The sequence below is a fragment of the Lethenteron reissneri genome, chromosome 7 (assembly GCF_015708825.2).
Source record: "Lethenteron reissneri isolate LAM-NWPU_2019-01 chromosome 7, ASM1570882v1, whole genome shotgun sequence".
In the NCBI taxonomy this organism is placed as follows: domain Eukaryota; kingdom Metazoa; phylum Chordata; class Hyperoartia; order Petromyzontiformes; family Petromyzontidae; genus Lethenteron; species Lethenteron reissneri.
In genome coordinates, this window is record NC_083785.1 from 3355589 (window position 1) to 3378671 (window position 23083).

General features: G+C 43.5%; 1 protein-coding gene across 1 annotated transcript in view; it reads left to right on the top strand.

Annotated features, from left to right (window-relative positions):
* The window catches only part of RAB3GAP1 (RAB3 GTPase activating protein catalytic subunit 1), a 46975-nt gene extending 25505 nt beyond the window's left edge, over positions 1 to 21470 (top strand). The window contains 7 exon segments of the mRNA XM_061573366.1: positions 446 to 511; positions 1946 to 2225; positions 2896 to 2999; positions 4397 to 4512; positions 4705 to 4807; positions 11190 to 11210; positions 17346 to 21470. Coding sequence (XP_061429350.1) covers positions 446 to 511; positions 1946 to 2225; positions 2896 to 2999; positions 4397 to 4512; positions 4705 to 4807; positions 11190 to 11210; positions 17346 to 17645 — 990 coding nt within the window. The 3' untranslated portion in view covers positions 17646 to 21470.
* The last annotated feature ends 1613 nt before the right edge of the window (positions 21471 to 23083 follow it).

The following is a 23083-nucleotide window of genomic DNA, read 5'->3' on the forward strand; positions in this document are numbered from 1 at the left end:
TGAATGCCATGATAGAATCATGGTGAATTCAGGCCAGTTCCAAGTACTTAGACACATTCTTAAGCATCGGGAATATCTTTAAATGGTGATTCTAGCAACAACGACCACATGGTTTTGACCCCGATACTAGAGAGCCACTTTCAACCCGGCCAACCGGGTTCCACAGAGTCTGGCCCCTCCACAGTTCCACGGTTCCACTGATCCCACGATCATTTTCACATTTGTATTCGATGGTAAGAATCTAATCGCAATTAAAGATAGCAATCATCAAATCGCCAAACTATGGAATTAACCACCTTTCTGCAATTTCAGATTCTTATCTGGCTTGCAATAGCCAAAGGAGATAAATGGTGCCCAATTGCTCATTTGGGCATGGAAATCAATACATTTTCTGGGAGATTGTGTTTGTGAGAGAGAGTGTCTCTTGTTACTATTTGCGTTGCAGGCTGCAAATCCAGGCTGCCATCTGGAAGATTTTGTTCGCTGGTACTCCCCACGTGACTATGAGGAGGTATGACTTCATGTTTTTGTTTTACCAATAATACCAATACTTTATATGTCATATACGAGTAGTTGAATTCTAATTGTCAGTGTGTGGGTTTATCTCTTTGCTTGAATCTACTTTGTTCGTTAGGCTAGTTCGCTAAATTTTTGTGAAAATGGGAATCTCTCCTTGTATGTACATAGCCAACCCTGCTCATTGGAGGTGCGGGGGAAGGACAACAAACTAAACACACAAAAAAGTTATAAAGAAATTAGTTTTCAATTTACATTTAAAAGTGCATAGCTCCACTGGCTTCCTTAGGAAGAGCGTTCCAGACGGTCGCATAAGTGTGTCTGAAAGTGTGTGATGCAGTGACCCTCTATCTTTAATAGAAGGGCAAATGCAATCCTAAAAAGCAAACAGCTGATGCTTTGGAGATGCACATAACTGCGCTGAGCATTCTTGGCTGTATGACACTTTGGAAGCTTTCTTGAATGAGGGGAAATATTTTTTTAAATATCATTCATGGCACTTTCGGGTGCATTGCCATAGCACCCTATGGAGGCTTTTCAGCCGCAGTGGATTAATTTCTCAAGTCACAAAGTGGCAGCCCCATGACTCCAGCGACATCGCAATGCAGGGTTCATTGTGGGAGTTGACCAGCGAGCGCAGGAGAATGTAATTACCTAGAGCCTAGATTTGAGATGAAATACGAGTTTTATATATATAAAGAATTAGATTTAACTCATCACTTTGGTGTGTATTGGTATTGCTTTGATATTGTAGTAATGTACCTCATTGTTTTATGGATTGCGTCTTTATATTTTTTCATGAACACGTATATCTTCTGCCTCTTAAATTTGCAGACTTTATTTGATCACTCTTCTGCATTTGGCAACACTTTTTATTAATCACAATTGCTGAGCACAGGCCCAAAGCCCCAGAAGGCCAGCAACAAACAACACCATTGAAGGTGTAGTAGATAAGAGTTAATACTTCTTTTTAATTGAGCAAGATTATGATAAGACCTTGGGAAGAGAGACGATGTGAGAGTATTCCAAAGTCGAGCAGTGCGGGGACAGAAGCAGAAAGGGTCGTGTTGTGACCTGCAGTGTGCTCGTTGCAGAGAGTGGATGAAAGAAAGCATCCAGTTGGTGCAGACTGAGTCCTTAAAATGGGTGGAGGAATCAATGAGTGAAGTGCAGGGGAAGAGTACCCAGAGTCGTAGTGACAGATGAGTGATGTGGAGACGTCTGATCGCGAGCGAGTGACAGGAGGGAATCAGCTCGTGCTACATCATCAATCAATCTGACTGCTTTACGTGTTGACTCTCGTCAAGTGCGGCAGGGTAGGAACCGGGGTGCTCCCCAGCTACGACAACAGCATTCCGACTGCAGTCGAATGAGTGCATGCTTTCTATTGTAACAGTTAAAAAGAAAGGCTTTGGCAACGGCTCTCCAGGTTCCTCCGGACGAGGACGCCGCCGACTCCGAAGAGTCGGGCGCTCCAGCCGTCGCCCCCCGTGGGCGTCTGAGCGCTCGCATGCAGCTGCCAGGGAACGTGTGGGTGGAGGCGTGGGAGGCGACGCGCCCCATACCCGCTCGCCGCCAGCGACGCCTGTTTGACGACACGCGCGAGGCCGAAAAGGTGCTGCACTACCTGGCGGGCATGCGGCCGGCCGACGTGACCCTCCAACTGCTGCCCTGCGCCATTCACGCCGCCCTCCTCAAGGTCAAGGAAGGTGGGGTTCCCGGTCGAAAGGTCGGCAGCGAGGGCTCGTTCTAGAAGCAATCGGGAACCTGTAATGTTGATGATGAGCTATGTAGGAACCGTTGTGTTTGTATGTTTGCTGAACTGATTTGGCACCATATGTAGCCATCCGCGCTAATCGGAGGTGCGGGGGAAGGACAACAAACTAAACACAAAAAGTAGTTCCAAAGAAATTAGTTTGCAATCTAGATTTAAAAGTGCATAGCTCCAGTGGCTTCCGACCATCGGGATTGACCTTTGACCTGAGTAAAATGGGGACCCATTATCTCTTCATGCTTATATTGTGAAGTTTTAAACTTTAAAAAGATTTTGGTTTCTGATGCAATAAAATGTTATGAAGGATCACCCTGTCCATAGAACGTGTTGTTAACAGCTTGTACCTCCATAAGTCAATGTTGTGCCTCTACTGAATGAATGAATACATGGTCTCTGATCTGCTTTTGGGTCATACCGTGTGTTATTCAGCTTTATGCTCGAAGTTTCGGTCATCATCCTGAAATCCGTTTCCTGAATAAGCTCCCAGCGCGTGGAGCGAAACGTAGCGCGTCGTCGTGCCGAGTAACACGTGGGGACAGCTACGCGGCAAGACCGCGGACACCTGCACAGGAGCGTTCGCTCGTTTACGTCGCTCTCGTTTGCAGAGTCATCGGAGGACGTGCCAACAGTGAATAAGCTGCTCAAGGCGTCCGTGTCTCTCGCCAGCCGAATCCTCCGCCACCCCAACCCCGACCCACGCCGCCTGGAGGTTGGGTCCCCATGCATCCCACACATCTCGCTGGCAGGGGGCTCTTGGGCGGCTTTTCATTTCACTTTTTAACTCAAACAAATGGCGATAATTTGATTAATAAAAAAAATGGCTCATAAAATCAATGGGATGGACACAAATGGATACATCCTTCCAAATAAGTCAGAATCATAATGTTTATTCATACTGAAGGAATCCGATGAGCTATGAAGCGCTTTTTCACAGATTTCCAGTTGGGGCATGTTAGAACATTACAACAACACATGGTACAAAAACACGATCGGAGTGCAAAGTATTGGAAAGGTAAACAAAAAATACAACTACATGTAAAAAAAATTATCTCACCAGGCAAAACCCACTGAGCTATTAGCTTCTTTTTCAGAAGCGACCTGGCCACAAATGATAGCTCAATGAAGCGACTGATCACGTGGAAATTTATAGCAGCAAAATTATCGAAACAATCTACCCCACTTGCAAACCGGATGAACTGTACATACGTCCGTTATGTTTTGTGGAATGCATTTAGGATGCAGTGAAATTAGGTGTAAGTTGAACATGGATGTATGTCATTATTTCCATTCACTTGCAGTTGTAATCTGGAACATACTAAAAAAAACTGTGTATAAATAATGGTCTATGATGCCAGTAGTGGCTGATAAAAAGAAATACATCTAATTTTGAAAATGTTAGTTACGTTACTGAAAATTCAACTAAGTGATGTAGCCCAGTTGCTGAAGTCAATTTAAGTAAATTGTCTCCCTGCTAAAATGAGTGTCGAGAAGTGTGCATCTTCCTTGGTGGCCCTGATCGTGGAAACACTTTGCCTTATTTGAATGCAATAACAGGTACAGTAAAACCTTGGATTGCGAGTAACTTGGTCTGCGAGTGTTTTGCAAGATGAGCAAAAAATTTAAGTAGATATGAATTTGATAAACGAGCGAGGTCTTGCAATACGAGTAGTACACTTGATACAGTAAATCTAGCTGTGACGGTCCCACCTGATGACGGAGACTTGTGTTGCCTCTGAAATGTCGTGATTTATTATTTTATTTCTATAATTATTTCAATTATTTTTTTATTATTATTTATTTGTATCTATGTGACTTTACCGAAAGAACCTAAGAGTATGAATCCTTGCAGTCACGAAAACTTCAAATCTAAAACGTATACGCTTCGTCTGCCAAGCGTCACGTGATCACAACTGATATTCGATTGCTTTGACATACGAGTGCTTTGGATTACAAACACGTTCCTGGAACGAATTATGCTCGCAATCCAAGGTTTTACTGTATCGAGGTGTTCCTTCCCGATTGAGATTAATCTTATTGCATTCTCACCTGGTTAGGCAGAGGATGCTTGAGTGGATTGATTGAATGCATTTGTGCTCCCGTTTGCAGGAGGTGATAAGCCAAGTGACGCTGGCGGAGGCGGTGATCGCCCGTGGGCGCTCGCTTCGTGCCAAGTTCGCCATCAACACATTTGACAAGGAGGAGGAGAAGACGGAGCTGGAGAGGTAATGGGACCACCATCATTACCATCAGCACCACCAGTGTCATCATTGTATCCTTCTTAATCAGCTTTAATATCATACGTTTCTTAATTATATTTATCAGTTATAGCAGCAGCATTACATTAATTACTGCAATAATTGGTTACGCTCTTTTAATCCACCTGAACCCTACACTGTGTGTTTTATTGACCTCAGGTTTGTGTCGAGTTTGCTGGAGGAGCCGGAGGTTCCAGTCTTTGGTGCGGGAAGGGGCCCAGCAGGGAGCATCATCCACCGTCTCTTCATGAGTGCACAGCAGGTACGCTGTGCCACGCCTCACCGCTCCGCTGCGGGCTAGTGTTGTGCCTGTGCAGACAACACGTGTTTGGGATCGCTTCATGGTTGCTGGTCTGGCAGTGGCATTTATGTTTTGCAGTTTCAGTGATTCGGGTTCAATCGCTAACCTGGGTGCGCTTTCAAGTCGCATCGCGTAAGTAACAAGCTGTTTTATCACAAAGACGAGGGGCTATACCCAAACCGTGCTGGACCAGTAGTGGATCCTTGGATGGAGGGAATCAACAGTTTTTTTTATACTATGAAATTATAATAAGAGTTTACTTATTTGTATTCACGAATGCCACACTGATTCCTAGGACTTTTTTCAGGAGGGTCCTGCATTAGTTTTTGATCTTAAAGTGTTTTCAGTGAATTGACGACTGTTTATACGTGCGGGAATGTAGGACAGAGTGCAGTTATTTTGTTCTCCAAAAGGCTTATTCACATTCACAGTCGTATTCTTTACACCAGATTTAATCGAACGATCACATTCAGCCAACTTTTTAGATATCCACATAATGAGAAAACGTATTACACTCAACACAGGCAATGCGCTTATTAACTTGAGAATGCGTAAAAAACAACCGCCGATGACTCATTGCTCTCTGGTGAATTCATAATCTGACACTACCCACAACCTAACCTCATCTACCAAGACTATGTGAATACTCTGTAAAACTCAATATCATTCCTAAAGGCCAGTCATATAAAACGTGTATCTCCTTGCACTATACATATATGTAAACTAAAACTTTATTTTTGACTAACCTGTTGTTGTTTCTTGTCAAATTACGTATGTGCACATTTGCACTTCATCATCAAGTGTGCGAGTTTATCCGTGCACGCATACGTTTACATTGAGTCATTTGGGAATACTATTTGGTTGTTTAGCTGGAGCACATCAACATTGTGCAACAATAGACACCCAGCCAGTGTGGCAACACCATCGTTAGCGCAGTTGTAAGGTGGCCGACTGGCTCCGAGAAGGGGGGGGAGAGGGCGTTAATGCCGTGTCCATGTTAGAGGACTAAGCCATAACCGCTGACATTCTTGATTCACATCCGTGCAACCATTTGTAATAACAAAGGCAGGTTGTTAAGTGTAACAAAGTCTGAACCGAGGGTGACCAACGAATTATGCACAAGAAATAAAATAACTAGAGAGTGATTTGAGAGTGACAGTGATTTATTTTATAACTTACGTGACTTTACCGAAAGAGCCAAAGAGTATGGATTCCAGCAGTCACGAAAGCTTCAAATGAAGATATGCACAAGGATGAAAGCATAAACAAATTGTTTTCATTTCAAGACCAGCTCTGAGATTGTATGCTATACACAATGTGTCTCCTTGCTCATATAAGATTGGGGTAGAGCTCATTGCTATTAGCGGCCCGGAGTCAGTGGTGGAAATTCCACATTCCTATTGTGAGGAAAGTATCCAAATTGCGCTTCTCATTTGATCAACTGTGGATGAATGTTTAGATGAGCCAACTCCAAACCTGGATTTGAACGCACAGTCTTCTGATTGTGAGTTTTGCTCTTGGCAGAGTCATCCAGTTGGAGATAAAAAAAAAGATAATCTATTTAAGATCCGCACAGTTGCTCTTAAAAGAAAATGTCTGTAGGGTGCGCTGTAACACTGTGCATTGAATCACCTTGCTTTGCCAGCTGTGCTGTCACTTGCATTGCTCGATCACTTGTAAAAGTAATAGTTTTTTGGAGCCAGAAGCCATCACAGCAATTTTTCGTGGTCTTGTCCATTAGTCATAGATGCGCATTAGCCTGTGCCACCAGCCTCATGAACATAGTTCAATGATAATGCTTCCATAATGGCCAATACAATAAGCTCTCACAAGTCCAATGTCAAATGAGCGTAGTGCACTGCTTTTATTCATTTACAGCCCTGAATTAGTTGGTGGAAAATCAATTTTCTTGTGGCAGAGTTATTCTAGCCTCTCCATAGAATGGCCACTGTTGACTACTTACAAAGTGGTACCTATTTTAGTGTTCTCAGAATGATGATGATGGGCTGAGTTGGCCACTGACTGGGATTTTAATTCACAACTTCTCTCACCACAGTGCCACCCAGACGGATATTAAAGGCACTAACTTCTACTGTGATAAACGTATCGACAGCCCACTCGCAAGGACACATAAATGGTTAATGTGACCACAGGCTGAGAGGCTTAAATTCCAATATAACAATGGCCTTTTCAAAATACCTCGCTTATGCATATACCGTTTTTGCTGAGCCTTTGAAGTAAAGCTATCAGGATAACATGACTGCTCTAAGTTAACCTTGTATGTCAGCTCGTATATATATATTTTTTTCAGCAGTGCTTTTACAAACATTAAAGCAGTGTTTTAGGGATGCTTCAGTAGAAAAGCAATCACAGGATTGATATATTAGTGACTTAAAACAAGGAGTCATATACTGCACTGATGTTTGGGCAATGTGCTGTTTTAAATGTGGTGTTCGCCCACCTCTTTCAACACACCTGGTAAGCATGGAAAAGTAGACAAATTACACAATATGAGTCTCTCTAGTTGAGGCCCGTCCCGCAGCATTAGCATTAACAAGCAATTGCAGGGAGCTCCTTTACATCGACTGCATATAGTCTTGCCAAAGTGGTTGGCGCACTGTTCTCTAAACTCTGCCACCTAAGTTCAATTCCTGGCCTAACCAGTGGCGAGTGACATCCGAACCGGTTCTGAGTTTGCCCCCCCCTCACCTCCATCGTCAACACACACTGACCAGCGTGGTAGAGTATAGGTCAAACAACTTCCTTGACCCACGTGGCTTGGGGAGGCATTCATCCAGCAGTGGATTATTATTAAAGCCAACAACAATCAAGGCTGAGATTTAAATCCTGTATGTGAAAACGCTCAAAAGATTAATTGTCTCATGGGCCTTATTGCCCAAGTCAGAACAATCAGCCAGCAAACTCTTGAGCACCTCGGTTTGAATCCACGCAGGGGTCCATGATCAAACCAGATTGGCAAATATATTAAATTTGAAGGTTTGTTGTTTCTTGGATCAATCACCAACGACGTCATATTTAGTATATGTTTTGTATTTCATTTAGCTTAGCTTAGCTATGAGGCTGAATTTTTTTTATATTAGGATTTGATAGACCGCCATCTATTGTTGGGTCAAACGGACTCCTTGAGTGTGTGGTGTCATTTACGAGGGCCATTCTGTGGCATGATGTGAAGATGCTGTATCTTCTGAATAAGGTGTGGACTTTATTTTCCCTTTGATGTCACTCCAGCAGCACAATTTGATTGCAATTCGTCATGACGTTCAAAAGCTTTTATACTTTAAAACACAAACGCACATACACATACGTTTAAACTTCATTTAAGACATACGTGTCTATGTAAGTGAAGGGAATATGCAAACAACACAAACAACATGTGCATGACGTTTGCTCATTTCACCTGGAATTATTTAGTGTAAATTTCAGAAATTAATTTCACTTACACACTAAAAATGTTCGGGAAAAGTTGTCGTCAAATACTTTTGCAGTGTTTTGAGAAGCTGTACGTCTCTTATCTATGCTTTAGCTGTGTCACGTCAACCGGTTGGCAATGTACATACCTGCAGGAAATGTCTCGGTTAAATTGGTTACCTGCGTCATTGTGCGGCTGTTTCGTCTCCAAACAGACAGACACTCAACGCCTGTTTCTCTATTTCTTTCTTGAAACAAACCAGCAATCCAGCCCATCAAATGGGATTACGCCTTATGTTTAGATTCTGCATTAAAAACACTGATTTAATTGCGCTATTCTGTGAGATTGTATTAGACCTTTATATTGGTGGGGATAGCAATCATATTGAAAGGTTTATGTCAAGAATGATCATTATTCCAGCTAGAGTCTTAGAATATTCCGAGGTATCTTTCGATGCTTTAAGCAAATTACGAACCAAAATAAATGTATTCAGCTGGTAGACACTGGCACAATGTCCAACTTGAATTTGGAAGGTTGTGAATTCAAATCCCAGTTGGAGGGAAACTTTACCCAACATCTCTTGGGTATCGATAACATACATACCACATTGTCGGATGAAAATAGTGCATCTGTGGAGAGACTGCCCCTCTGAAATAATGTGGAATTTCCACCACTGGTATAGTGCTGCCAACAGAGAAGAGCACCATCCAATGCTCTTAGAGGAGTCCCTTTTCAAATTTCTCAGGAAAGCGACCTCTTTTTCAATATGCTAATGTTAGTGCCGTCTTACAAACACCGTCTATTTCTAAAAACAATGTTCCCCCATATAGCCTTAACAGACTGTTGGGGCAATTACTCTTCGGTTCTTTTGGTAAAGTCACGTAGATGAAAAATAAAAATAATAAGATTAAAATAACTAAATTAAATCACGACGTTTCGGAGGCAACACAGGCTTCCGTCATCAGGTGGAACAGCCACAGCAAAATTACTGTAGTGTTCCACCTGATGACGGAAGCTTGTGTTGCCTTCGAAAAGTCGTGATTTAATTTAGTTATTTTCATTTTTTTTTTCATCTACATTACTTTATATATATTTTTTTCCATCTACGTGACTTTACCGAAAGCACCAAAGAGTATGGATCCTTGCAGTCACGAAAACTTCAGATCTAGAATGTTGGGGCAATTACTTGTGAGCGAGCACCTATTAAGGCCAGCACAGCACATGGAGGGGTGGGTGACCAGCAACACGCCCAGACACCTTTGTCTCCCCTGTACTGATGTTAACACACCATGTACAAGGGAGCCCCAGGACCTGCTCAGATTATTTGTCGTTGATGTTGGCTGCCAGAGGGAATCGAACTAGGGTCGTGGGGTTCATTGCGCAATGCGCAACCAATGCACTGGAGCTAAATTTACAATACATACACACACGTATCATCACGCGCACGTGCACGAGTGTGCACACGTGAATACAAACGTACAAGAAGTTACACGGACAAGTGTGCGCATTTACAAACATGCGCCTGCTTGCACACACACATGCGTACAAGTATATGAGCACACATGCACTCGCATGCACGTGCTTGTACAGCACACAAGTGCACGGACACGCAGGCACATGTTCAGGTTCGCACAGAGACGGGACACACAGAGAGAGAAATGAGGTGAGACATGAGGAGAGAGGCAAACAGAGGTCGTCGTGAAGAGAGAGACACCAGGGAGATGAGAGGAGAGACACGGGGATTGAAAGACACACGGGTTAGATAGACACATGCGGAGAGAGACACTGAGAGAGAGAGAGTTATCGGAGATAAACGAGAAAGGGCATAGATGAAGGACAGTTGGGTGTACAAGGAGAGAGTGACAGCACAAGGAGAGACTTGGGGATAGGGAGTTGCTCACAGCAAGAGAGACATGGGGCCCGAGACAGACCTCTTGCGATCCCACAATTGCCTTTCGTGGCCTCTGAAGATTGCGACCCTCAGATTGAGACGCACTGTTGTAGAGAATAATAGCATTACATATTTACATTCTAATTTGAGCTACATATATTCTTTGTCAAACCCATCATTATACATTGAGTAAACACTGTGGTGTAAAAGCCATTTTATTCATTGGCCCGGACAACGTCGACATCCGATTAAACTCTAGGAATATCACTGGTTGTAACTGGCCACATTTCTTGTGACGTACGTTGAAATGAATCTAATTTTGAGTGACGAAAATTGGCTGATATCAGTCTGGCCTGTTGCGGTTATCTTTGAAGACATTCATTTTTCAAAAACAGCGGCCTCTTGTTCCAACAACTGAACTCTTTGGCACGATAGAAAAATATTGCTCATTATTTCCTTTTGTTAGCCAGTAACTGCATCTACATTGACTGAATAAGCAACACTTATTTCATATTCTGATTGCGAGGTAAACCTTTCAACAGTGTTTGGTATGTTTCAGTTTTTTTCATATCGTCAAATTTGACAAATACAATACATTCAGATCACAATTGGACATTTTGCAACAACAACAAATAGAAAATGTGGACCAAAGGTTGGACTTTGAGTGTCTAGAAAATGTCAGGTCGCTCATTTTACCGAAACTTAAAATCACTCCAAAGGAAGTTTTTCACAATCAGAAAAATATTGACGGCATGAAATTTCGTGGTCAGTCAAAGCGACGAACCTTTTAAAGTTGTGCTGGCAACTTTTGTAATCTTTTTCCCCTCTATGGTGCTCTACTGTGCAATGAAAAGGTCTGCGCTCTTGTTTCTAAGCCGAGGACTAATATCTGGTGGAACCTTGTGTATGTTTCTATCATTTTCCAGCCTCCATAATTGTTGTCTTGTCCTGTGCCTTGTTCTTCCTTTCCTTTTCCCTCGCTTGTTCTTTGACCGCTGCTATTCCGCCCTCTCTTCTGCCAGCTCTCTGACACCAGTGATGAGGTAACTCAACTCCTCTCTACTAACACCCTGTGTGTATTATTTTCACTGCCCGCCTCGAATTGCAAGCTTTGCTTTTTTTTATTTGTTACCTCTGCGGCTTTTGGGCATTTTTCCAGCATGTGACCTGATACCTCCACAAGCGCCGCACTGTTGCACATCACAGTAGTGTCATTTGCGTACAAAGACCAAGGTTCCAGAACCCGATGGCCATTTTACAGACTTTTGGGGCAAGTGCTGTTAGCAAGCTCCTATGAAGGCCGGTACAGCACATGGGGGGGGAGGGTAGCCAACACCATGACCAACCACCATTGTCTCCCCAGTACTAATATTTACACACCACACCAGGTCCTCATTTAAGGCTGCGTCTATCTAGCGGAGGCCTAGGACCAGCAAATATTCAACACCATTATGAAGCGGGAATCGAACTCGGTTCTCTAGTTCGTAGGCCAGTGCGCATACCACTACACTACCGCTTCCCAATTTACATACAGACACGTGTACGTGCACATACACGTACGTAAGGAATTAATATATGCAACATTTGATCTATTTTAGCTGTATACTTTGTGTGTGTGCATAGTGTCTGCTTAGTGAAGTGGGCAGTGATGAGTACTCATCTCTATTGGTGGACCTGATCCAGTGGTCGGAACGGGCTTGTTTCTATAGCAGCTGTCCGTTTCTCTGCATGGCAACCACCGTTAACTTTTGACAATGTGAAACGCGTTGCATTTGTAGAAGCTAGTTTAATAACAATACACCACCTCTCTTAGGTTAAAGGGGTGAAACGTGTGCATGATACAAGGGACACACATTTTAGTCGCTCCTATTAACGGAAGGACCGCTCACAATGTTATATGATTCTTAAAATAAATAAATATTTCCCCGTGGCTGCACATTACAATCATCCCAACGCTGCTTGGTGGAAATTACAATCTGCACCATGGATTTGAAGGCAGCCAATGTGCCCATTTTCAAAATAATTGGCTCCAAAATTGGTTCTATGTCTTGCCTCTTGAAGCCCGAGAGAAAATAAGTTACGTGAACAAAGGCGGAGTTATGAATTATAGATTTGAAGTTTTCGTGACTGCAAGGATTCATACTCTTTGGGTTTTTTCGGTAAAGTCACGTAGGTAAAAAATTTAATGAAAATTTTTTTTAAATGAAAAAATGCTAAAAATCTTGATACAGTAATTTTGCTGTGACGGTTCCACCTGAAGAAACGTCGTGATTTAATTCAGTTGTTTTTTCATTTAATTTTTTTACCTACGTGACTTTACCGAAAAAACCAAGGAGTAGGAGTTACGACGCACAAATATTCGATTCTAAACAGTGGTCGTGGGGTATCGTGCGGTAGAGTTTCTGCACAGCTGCTTTTTAACTGGATCTCAGCCTTCTGCAGCAGTACCCAACTCCACACTCACTGGCGGTGAAACACTCAACTCGGTTAGAAAAATCATCACATCCTGGTTGGGGATTTACTCTTTCCATTGTCTCTCGCGGATTGATAAAATTAGTTCCACTTTGCGGTAAGTCAACAGCGGTCCTCCTATGGAGATACTAGCTCCGAACATAGGAACATGGAATTTCCACTGCTTGTTCAGTGGCACCAAGAGGGGGGATCAGCACCTGTCCACATTTGTTTGAGCAAGAAGATGGTTTAATATACAGTGATCTTTACATGAAAGCCTTCATACATGCAACCGCATTGCATGCATTTGCTTACATAAATAGATTTTAATGCAGAAATGCACAAGTACATGAATGCATGAAGGTACATGTCATGCATCTGCCCTCACATATTCCTTGATAGTATTTGGAATGGAGAGTGCAATATGTTAAAGAGCTATTTAGAGAGTAATTCATTAATCAGAAAAAAGATCAAGTCTTGAATGCATCACTCATTCCCATGTCACCATAACTGTCTGATGCTTCACCATCTCTATTGATTGCTCTCAGTGGGGACCCCCATCTTGCTGGCCTTAATCACAGATGTTCTCTGTCGAAAAAAAAGCTTCATTTGTCTGCAGTTTATTTTCATAGAACAACCATGCTTGGGTGTGCACTACTTGGATGGAGACATGTTGAACAATCGGGCTAGCATATTCTTGGTTCTTTCGGCAAAGTCCCTTCTACGTGACTTTACCGAAAGAACCAAGAATATGAATCCCTGCAGTCACGAAAGCTTTAAATAAAAAATCGGGCTCGCGTTGAAAACCACAGCTCATGAGCAATGCATTAACATAGCAGCTCAATCAAAACAGGCGTGGGGATGGCTGGTTTCCCTTATGATCTACATGTTTTCCACTGACAAGGCAGATTGCTGTGGTTTAGCCGTCTGAATCCCGCTTACTGTAATCCTTGGAAGGTATTTTTGCAAACACATAAGTTGCACGCTCTGACCTGCAATTCAGTAGTGCATGTCAAGATCAAATGTATTTAGGTTGGAAGGGATTTAGTGAGAATCTCCTACAACTTGCATTGCCCTCTCTTCATTGGTAGTAGTCAGATGGCATCCTGGAAATAGATCTGAACCTACGTGGATAGGAGCATGTCGAGAAAATAAGCTGTTGATCTAAATGGGCTCTCATGTGGGTTTAATTTTAAAAAATCACAAAATTATAGTAATTGCAGTTCACAGTTACCAGATCTTAGTAAATGAAAAGGCTGAAAGTGTGGCCCTCACTTTCAGCCTTATACCAGCAGTTTCAGTTTAACTGTGTTAAATCCCTGCAGTGTAATGCTGCGACGCTATGTAGTAACTTTTTATTAAGGATCAGTTCAGTGTAGCTATGCCATCCTACTGCCACAAAACTCTGAGTTTTGTGGTTATGGGTGTTTCTATTATGCATTGAAGTCTATATTTATTTCACCCAAGCATGTACTGATGCTCTTTTCAGCATGAACACAGACTTTAAACGATCATTCAATGAACGGGCCATTCACCTTCTTTTACCATGTATCAACATAAAGTAAGGTCCGACTCTGCTTTTGTAGTAATTGCATACATTTGAACACTACCCATAAATTAACATTATCAGAGAGCAATTAATGTGTCCTCTTGCCCCTGCTAACCATTTCGAGCACGTGGCTCATCCGCATACATTTCTGAGTTCATATTTTGGTCACCTCTTCATACCCTTGGGATCAATGAAATGAGGTCCTGCCTTATGGGGAAGATGTAATTTCCAGCTCTGCCTTCAGGCCATAAATTGTCATGAGGCACTACCCTTGAAGAAGCTTCCAGCACGTGGAGTGAAACATGGGACATCATGCCAAGCGATATGCGCTGCACACAGGAAACACATCTGGGGCCTATGCAGCACGACCGGCCAAAACCTGCGCGGTACTGCCTCACGCTCGCTTGTGCCAGGAAACACTTTGACTATCGACTCGGCTCCCTGTGCTGCGGAGCACTGAGAGTTCTCTTCTGAACCAACTTGCTGAAATTCAGCGGTCGACACGCAGTCGATGAATAGGTGTCCTCTCAAGGCGTTGCAGTGCATTAATATCATTAAATCTAGGACATTGCCCGTCCGCTTTGAGATTGACTTGGCTAGATGGAGCCTCTGTTGTTGACAGAACTCAATTCCGAGTGTTTGCTGAACTGTCCGCATTAAATTCCTTTTATTGCAAATAATGGCAGCAAACCGTTACGAAGAACATGTGTTATCTGACATTAAGGAAGCCTATTTCCAATCTGCTGCTAGGGTGAGTGCTGGTTATATGAACCTTGCCATCCTGCACATTTTGTACTTGCGTACAGCACATCTAACGCTATTGTTTTTATAAAGTTAAACGTGTTTTTAGAATAATATTTTCCCACCACCGCTAACGTGAAACAATGACCTTTATTGAAATGTGATGGTGTAAAAGATACAAGTTATTTGTTGAAGCTAATTCTGACTCCCTGTGTGTGGACGGTCAAATGATTGTGCAATGAGTAGATGATTTGTACTTTTCAAATTAGCGCGAACATCAGCAGCCACGTCTCGAACGCTTCAACATTTTATTTCAAAGTGGTTCCCTGCGTAAATGAGCAATGTGGCGGCGGTGCTGAACCAATGGTGGAAAGTCCACGTTTCCATGGCGGGGCCAGTTTATCCAGATGACAACCACAGGTTGTTTTTTCACAGGATGGTACTCATTGAATTTACTCGAGGGAACTGATGCTCCGAGTCGACCCCCGACTGGAATATAACTACGACCACAGCACCCACCGAACCGGAATGTCACTGCTGCAAATATTTCCTATTTAAGGCAGATGTTGAACGCAGTGCTCTGAATGATGCAGATTCCTCTTCGACGGAAATTCTCTGGGCATGCATCCCACAGGAGTTCAGTGAAAGCCGTGCAAGTTTGCGCAGTTCATGCATTATTCACGGATGTTGTTTATGCACAACATATGTCCCTTTTGGCTTTTAAGTGGTTGCCAGTCTTTAAAGCTGCTATGTAAGCATACGCTTAGCTGCAGTTCTTGTCTCGCGACCCACTGTTGGTTACTTTGTTAATCTTCTTGGTTCTTTCGGTAAAGTCACGTAGAAGGGAAATAATAAAATAATAAGAATAAAACATAATAAAAGACAATATGTAAAATTTTTGATTATTTTATTATTTCCCTTCTACGTGACTTTACCGAAAGAACCAAGAAGATGAACTTTCAGGTTTTGCGCAAATATATGTGTATATGTTGCATCTTATGTTCAGTACATACTACTGCTATCCAAGCTCAACTCTGCTTAGGTTCTACGATTTTATAATAGTGGGTGCATCCCAGACGTTTTGGTTATAAACTAAATATAAAGCAAAAAAAAAGAGTAAGCATCTCTGTTCTTAATTAACCCACTGGGGGTAGTGCTTGATGTCTGTTGGAGACCTTTAGCTAATTTTAAGAATTCACCATTCCTGAGAAACACGGCCGGGTAGCTGGCACCAACGGAGGCCCTGGGTGTCAACCTGGGTTTCAGACATCAAAAATCAAACTTGATATTCACACATGGTTAGTTATAATGGTCTTCGTCTGGTCACCATTGACTAGAAAAAAAAGATGACATTTGGTTCGACGCTTTAATTCAGCACGCTATAACTCCCGTTAATTAAATGTGTTGTGTGAATTGCTGTTAACGAACGCCCTTTGCAGGGTATTTGAAAGGTGTGCCCCTAATTTGGATAAAGAGGCCTGTTGAAGCAACTTGAGAAGAAGTTATGTGATGTCATATTTCAGAGCTGTTCTCTCTCTCGAGATAGGGCACTGCTTGCTCAAGTTCTGAATTGAAATTTGTCGATAGCAGAATGAGAATATAATTGTGGGAAAAAGCATAATCGTGGTATAGAATTGCTGATGGAATTTCGAAATACAAAAGCAAAACGAAAGGATTTGAAATGTTGATGCTCAAACTGAAAAATGTTGGCATGAATATTGCTTCATAACATAAAGTGTTTCGGAGGCGAACATTTCAAACAATGGCTCTCGTTCAGAGCAGAAAAGCCAATGAAGTTTACTGACTTGTAGTTGGAGAGTGAATATATTACAATGTCCCATTGTTTTCAAGGCTCCACATTATAAAGTGTGGTGTCCGGCCGTGACAGTCAATCTGGCTCACCTGTTAGTACTCTGGCCAAGGGTAATTGTTGAAAGTGTTAGCCTGATAATCTATAGTTCCTATAATCAAAGTGTCTCCTTACGGTTCTAATGAACGTAGGCGGCGCTATTCTCCCTAGGCAGCCCTGAAACAGAGTGACCAGTTAGAAATTCAATATTTACGTTACAAGAGGTAGTCTCCATATCACAAATGATTTTGACTTACCAAAAAAGTGGTAATCGTACTCGCATTCGGAGAGATGTTAGACTCGGTGAGTTCTGAACTGGTGTTTGAACTCGCAACCTAAGCAGTTCTAATGGTGGCGTTGGTGCTTGTGGCGGTGGTGCTTGTGCGCCACCGCCACCAAACTATCTGTCTTTCTCATTCAGCTCCAATACGGAGAGGCCGCTGGCTTTGCGAACGTCTGGCAACAACCCTCGACTGTCTACGACCAAATCCCGTTTTGTTGCTGACGTTTCCATATCGCCAATACACCCCCCATACATTTTCCTCTGGAATTCTCAAATGAACCATTCCGGCCTCCCCTTTCCGACAGGTGACCTCCTTGACGCCAGTCGACGAAGACCGCTCGCTGGCCGCGGGGACGGCGGGCGGCTCGGAAGAGCGCCGTGGGGCGGCTCCTGCCAGCACCGCGGCGGGCCTGGCTGGGGGCTCCGCTCAGGGCGGGCAGGGCAACGGATTCCCCGCCCCGCGGGGCCGCGAGTTCATCCTGCGCTGCACCGTGCCGCGGCCTGCGCCGTACTCGCGCGCGCTGCCCCACAGGATGTTCTGCGTGCTCTCCAAAGACCAGTTCACCCTCGCCGGGGCCTTCTCCTCTGACACGTCCTTCTACTAGCGATTTACACTGTCGGCGTCGGAATTTCGGACGGGGGCTTTTGAAAATGTTGCGATGCTTTGACCAAGGCAGAGGCACCGAGTAAGTACGTTTATAAATGCGCAAATCTTATAAACTAGGTGATCACGAGTGCGTGCTGAGCCCTGTGCTGAGATATTAGTTTTCAAAACTTGGCCTCCATTGGGCAATAGGGGTGGAGCCCATCATTGTTGGCAGGCCCTGAGCCAGTGTAAGGCACTCAATGTATCGACCCCAGGGGGATGATAGGCTGCATCAGTTCCTAAATGGGATTTAAATTCGCAGCTATACATAATGTCATTCTAGTGCTGTAACTCTGGTGCCACTTAGCCAGATCAAAATTAAAAGAGCAACCTAAGACAGAAATTGACTTTCTGTTGATTAAACATTGTCAGAATATCCATTCATGTTTAATGGGCAGATGTAATCAACTTCGGCAAGCATTACATTTGACATTTCGCCTCTGGCGAGAGGGCAGTCTGCTATTGTAATGTAAATTAACATGATGGTTGCCACTTGGTTAGAAAGCAAACGGCGGTCATCCTGAAGAGACTGGCCGCTGCTGTTAGAATGTGGAGCGTTTAACCACTGGTTCACAGCCGCCAACAGAGATGATCACCTCTCAATTGCTCGTATAGAGGAGGCGTTATACACTTCAACCTTTTGGATTTTATTTAATATGGTGTGTCAACGTCAGCACTTTGGGGGTATCATGTCCACGCATGCTGTACAAAACATGGAATGGCTCCCACAATCCATTGTATGTCGTGATGTAGCCATGGTGTTTCGGTTATCGCTTTGTGTTTAATGGAGGTGAGCAGACTCCAGCTGGCTTAGGAATTTTCATCGTGGGTGCATCTATATGCACGCATAGCTTACTGCGCTGTTTGATATTGCATTGATAGAAGAATATCATTCGTAAACATGTCAGGCTTTACCTCGTGTGCAATCAGACATTCACTTGTTTTATCCTCACGGTGCATGTATTGTTGCATCCTTGTGACACCACAAGGAGTAAAAAATGCGTGTACAGTTAAAACTCATTTTATCCCAACAAAGTGTACTTTTTTCATTAGCCATGCTTGAAACTCACGTTAGGGTGATATACACGGCCGAGGTCTCCAGAATAACACCCAATAGTTTTTATATTATACCTTCTCACAATCGGGGACATTTACTCTAACCCACTGAGCTATATCCAAACCAAGTATGCTGTCTTCGAGAAGTTGACAATGTAGCAAACACAGTGGCATTTTTCCCATTCAAGAAAAGGCAAGTGCAGCCTTGGGCTTACTGCTGTTATTTATCAGCCGCCCACGCCTGCCATACCGAAATGTATTGCAGGACTCTTGCTATCCCTGTAATTGTCCACTTGAACATTTCTCACCCTAAACGTGTTGTCACGGTCAAAGAACCAGGGAAATGTATGGGTATTGCCCCAAGGAGCAGGTTGCTTGTCCTGTGATTTTAGTTTGTTGTTACAGCTATGGGGGCCAGCTGTAAATTTCAAAAGGGTCCTCATGGTAAAGTACTGTCATGCCACCGCATCTTGCCATCGCCTCGGCATCACTGCCTTATCCTGGATCTTGCGTTTGTTACACAGTCTACACATGCATGTATGTATGTTGAACTTCTTTCGCACCATACGGGACATCCAAGGTCTGCTTTTACAGTCTCATCATCGCCGCCACCACCACCACCTTTTAGGGTTTTTTTTTATCTTGGCTGCCGACTTCTCCGTGCCACGCCAATTCCTGTCTCGGTAATCTGCCCTCCGTCCTGCATATGTCGCCGGCCCATCGCAACCTCCTCTGCCTGTTTGACCACGGTGGGCCATAAGAGAAATGGGTACGACTTTGGGTGGCAGCAAGTTTATTTCACTGATCTCTGTTTATGAGGCCAAAACAAGTTAATGATATTACAACTCATTTTGAAAATGTTATCACGTAAATCACTTCGAATGGCCTTGTAAGAAATTGGTACTATCACATTTTAGCAAAATTAATGTTATATCCGTAGAGGGCTTTCACTGACGACGCTTAACATAGTTTGACAGAATAGAAAGATTTAGGTGGCAGGGCAGTGCAAGGGTTGAAGAATGAGTGACCACGATAGGAGGGTTCTTAGGGATCACCATAGGGTAGGGGAGGGATGGCAAGGAGTGGATGGGCGAGGGGAGGGAAGACTAAGAAAATGGGCAATAGAGAAGCAGACACTTGAAAAACCATCTGTGCCCTTGGACGAATTATGCCTACAACCCTTTTGCCTCATTCTCCTATGAACTTCCAAGTTGCTTACCCTATCATATCACGTTCGTTTCCTAGCATCATCATCGCTCATCCATGTGTGTCTCCTGAGCTCTCTCATGTTTCTCTAGCTCCCTTACTTCCCGTGTCTCCGTCATGCCGAGTGAAGAAGATGGGTACACATGTAAAGCTAAATTCTTGTAAAAACAAAACGGCGTGTTTGAGGGATATGGTTTGGGAAATGTTGCTGTAACCTTAATCCCCAGAACTATGGAGGGGCACCAGTTAGCTATGCCAACAGCACTTGAACACATACACTGCACTATTACTCGTTGACTCAAAACTGGCAGGGTGGCGTGGTAGTTCGGTGCTTTGACTCTATCTGAAATCCATTATTTGAAATCCTGGTTGGGGTCAACTCGGGCCAAGCATCTCTCTAGAATTGATAACATGAGTACCACATTTGTGTAAATGTAATGATGGCTGACCTAGGACGAGACTGGCACCTGCCGCCATGGGAATGGGGAATTTCCCTCACTGGCTGTCAGGGTCACACATGGAGATGAGTACCAACCACATCTTTGACGCCTTCAAGAGTGCTGTTTGTTGCTGGACATTTGCTCATTTGGCCTGTGCTCAGCCACCATTTTTTTATTCTAGTTTTTACACACATTTGTGGCTACCACGGAGTCCATAAAAGTGTCCTTTGTCAGAATTAGGGCCATTGCCTTAGAGTGTCACCTATTCCCTTTTAGGCAGTCTAATTGACACACGTGTTGAGCACGTAACAAGAACAGTTAAAACGTATTTGAGATGTTGCCACATATCTGGGACTCTGATAAATGCCCGCCATGACTTAATCAATGCCATGGCGGGCATACAGTTTTAGAGGGATGAAACCCATGTGATACATTCTTCATACATCTGTGCATAGCTTTATAGACTTACCTTAAAATGCCGGCTGATTATAATTTATTCACCATGGGTGGTACCTTTATAGACACGGGTCTATATCAAATTAAACATATATGATAGCTTTCAGCTCGGTTATTGTTCGTGAATTTGAAGCCATCACTCTGAAATTGGTTAAATATTTAGGAGCTCACTTTGCAAGACCAGGAAGATCTGGTTAAGTAATGAGACCAGCAGAGTATTTTGAGCCACCCAACCAAAGTTTGTTTAAAGAACCACATCCTACTAGGAAAACTTCAATACAGGAACAGAAATCCACGATTAATTAAACAGTTTGGCATGCTACTACAGGTTGGTATATTAGGTGGTCGTATGTACAGCGATATGTTAAAATAAACGGAAGCCATTTGGTCATAACACATTCAGAACCCTGAAGTTTATGCACCTCATTGTCGTTCATTTTATTCGTGCAACAAAATTAGGCCGCGATCAGCACATGGGGTGAGCATTGTAAGAAACTTGACGCGGAAGTGCTACTTGTAATTTGGCCAGATTGAATTACTTGCTGTCAGTGGTGGTAACAACGCGTTGCCATGTATGTGGCTTCACGAGATGGCTTCTGGAATGTAATAAAAGGATATGGACCGTCTTAGCGCGTTATTGCTGCCGATTCTGATTAATGAAATGCCAAGCACAAGGCACAGGTCAATTGAAGTTTGTACTTGTTTGATCGGGTAACCCGAGTTAAACTTTTCTTAATTTCCAATTACAATTTTTCAATAGGATTCATGTCATTACAACTCGTAGTTTGATAGTTGTCATAGCTGCTAAGCTATCACTGGGCCGCTTCAAATGTTCCACCATTTAACTACGAACAAACATTTTATATTTTACCAGGTAAGGCCCACTGAGCAATTTTTTTCCCGAAGCGACCTGGCCACAAATAATAGCCCAATGAGAAGTGGCTTATGTGGAAATGTATAGCAGCCAAAATACTCTAAGCGCATGTTTCTAAATATGGAGCGAAAACCGGAGGACCCGGATGAAAATCCACACGACCACTGGGAGAACATGCACAACCCAAATTATACATGCGTCAGGATCGGGATGGAACCCACGACCCCCTGTATACCGGTGAGGTCGTTGACATCTCACCACCGCGGTACCCCTAGCAAAGCAACCTGGATAGGCATCGTTGAGTATGATGAGCTGTGAGCATGCGTGGGTGTCCCCTTGGGCGACGAGAGCCACGCACTTTCGGGGTTCCATATACGAATGGGACGCTCCCACGCAGGGCGAGGGGAGCCGCAACTTCCGCTTGAAGACGAGCTACTTGGCCGAATAGGCGCAGACGGCGGTGTCGGATGAGGCCACTCCATTTTGGGGAGACCAGCGCGGGACGTCACGGTGACATTTTTGTGAATTCAAACCAGCCGACGCAAAACTAACTTCAACGTCCACCCGATCTTAGGGCATGTGGCGTTGCATCATCACCAACTTAGTTTCACCGACTCAGAAACCATTGCAAAGGTAACCGGGGTATGATGTGAATAAGTGTCGGCATCTTGTCATGTCCGTATACTAAAATAAGTGTTGACGATGCTCTTATCCCATTGGCTGTCGAGCTTTCGGTGAAAGAAAACAATCCACGTTCTTATGGTGGTAGCCACTTCCTCTCCAGCACAATCACTCCTGATTTATGTCTCACCAGGCGGGGCTCATCCAATTGAACATGGGCAGACACTAGCGTCTCGACAATCCAATGCGGGGATTTCAACAACTGGCTCAGTATATACAACAGCCATGGGCAGGACAATTAGTTGAAGAGGCCACAGCCTGGGCATGAGTCGTCATTCACTCGATCAGTTGGTCTCGGAGAAGACCCATTGAGCAAATTTTTGAACCCTGATTGGTGGTTCACAGCTCTGCTGCTATGATACCAACTGAGATGTATTGTGGCCAGTGGCATTTCAGTCTTGTAATATTTGAATGTCGGGAAGCATTTTTTTCTCAATTACCGTACTCTGTGAATTATAAGACACACTCGTTTCCCTGTATTTAAAAGTAGATATTGGGGGTCCCATCTTATAATCTGGTCGGTGGCCATGTTCATTGGCACCGAACACATTTAGGGTGCGTATTAATTTCCCCCCAGTACATCTTATAAATACAGAATCCGTCGTAATTTTACGTTCAATTATATCCTTGCTGCGGAGCTACGTCGAGGGCAGATCAGCAATTTCCAAAGTTGTACCGTACGTC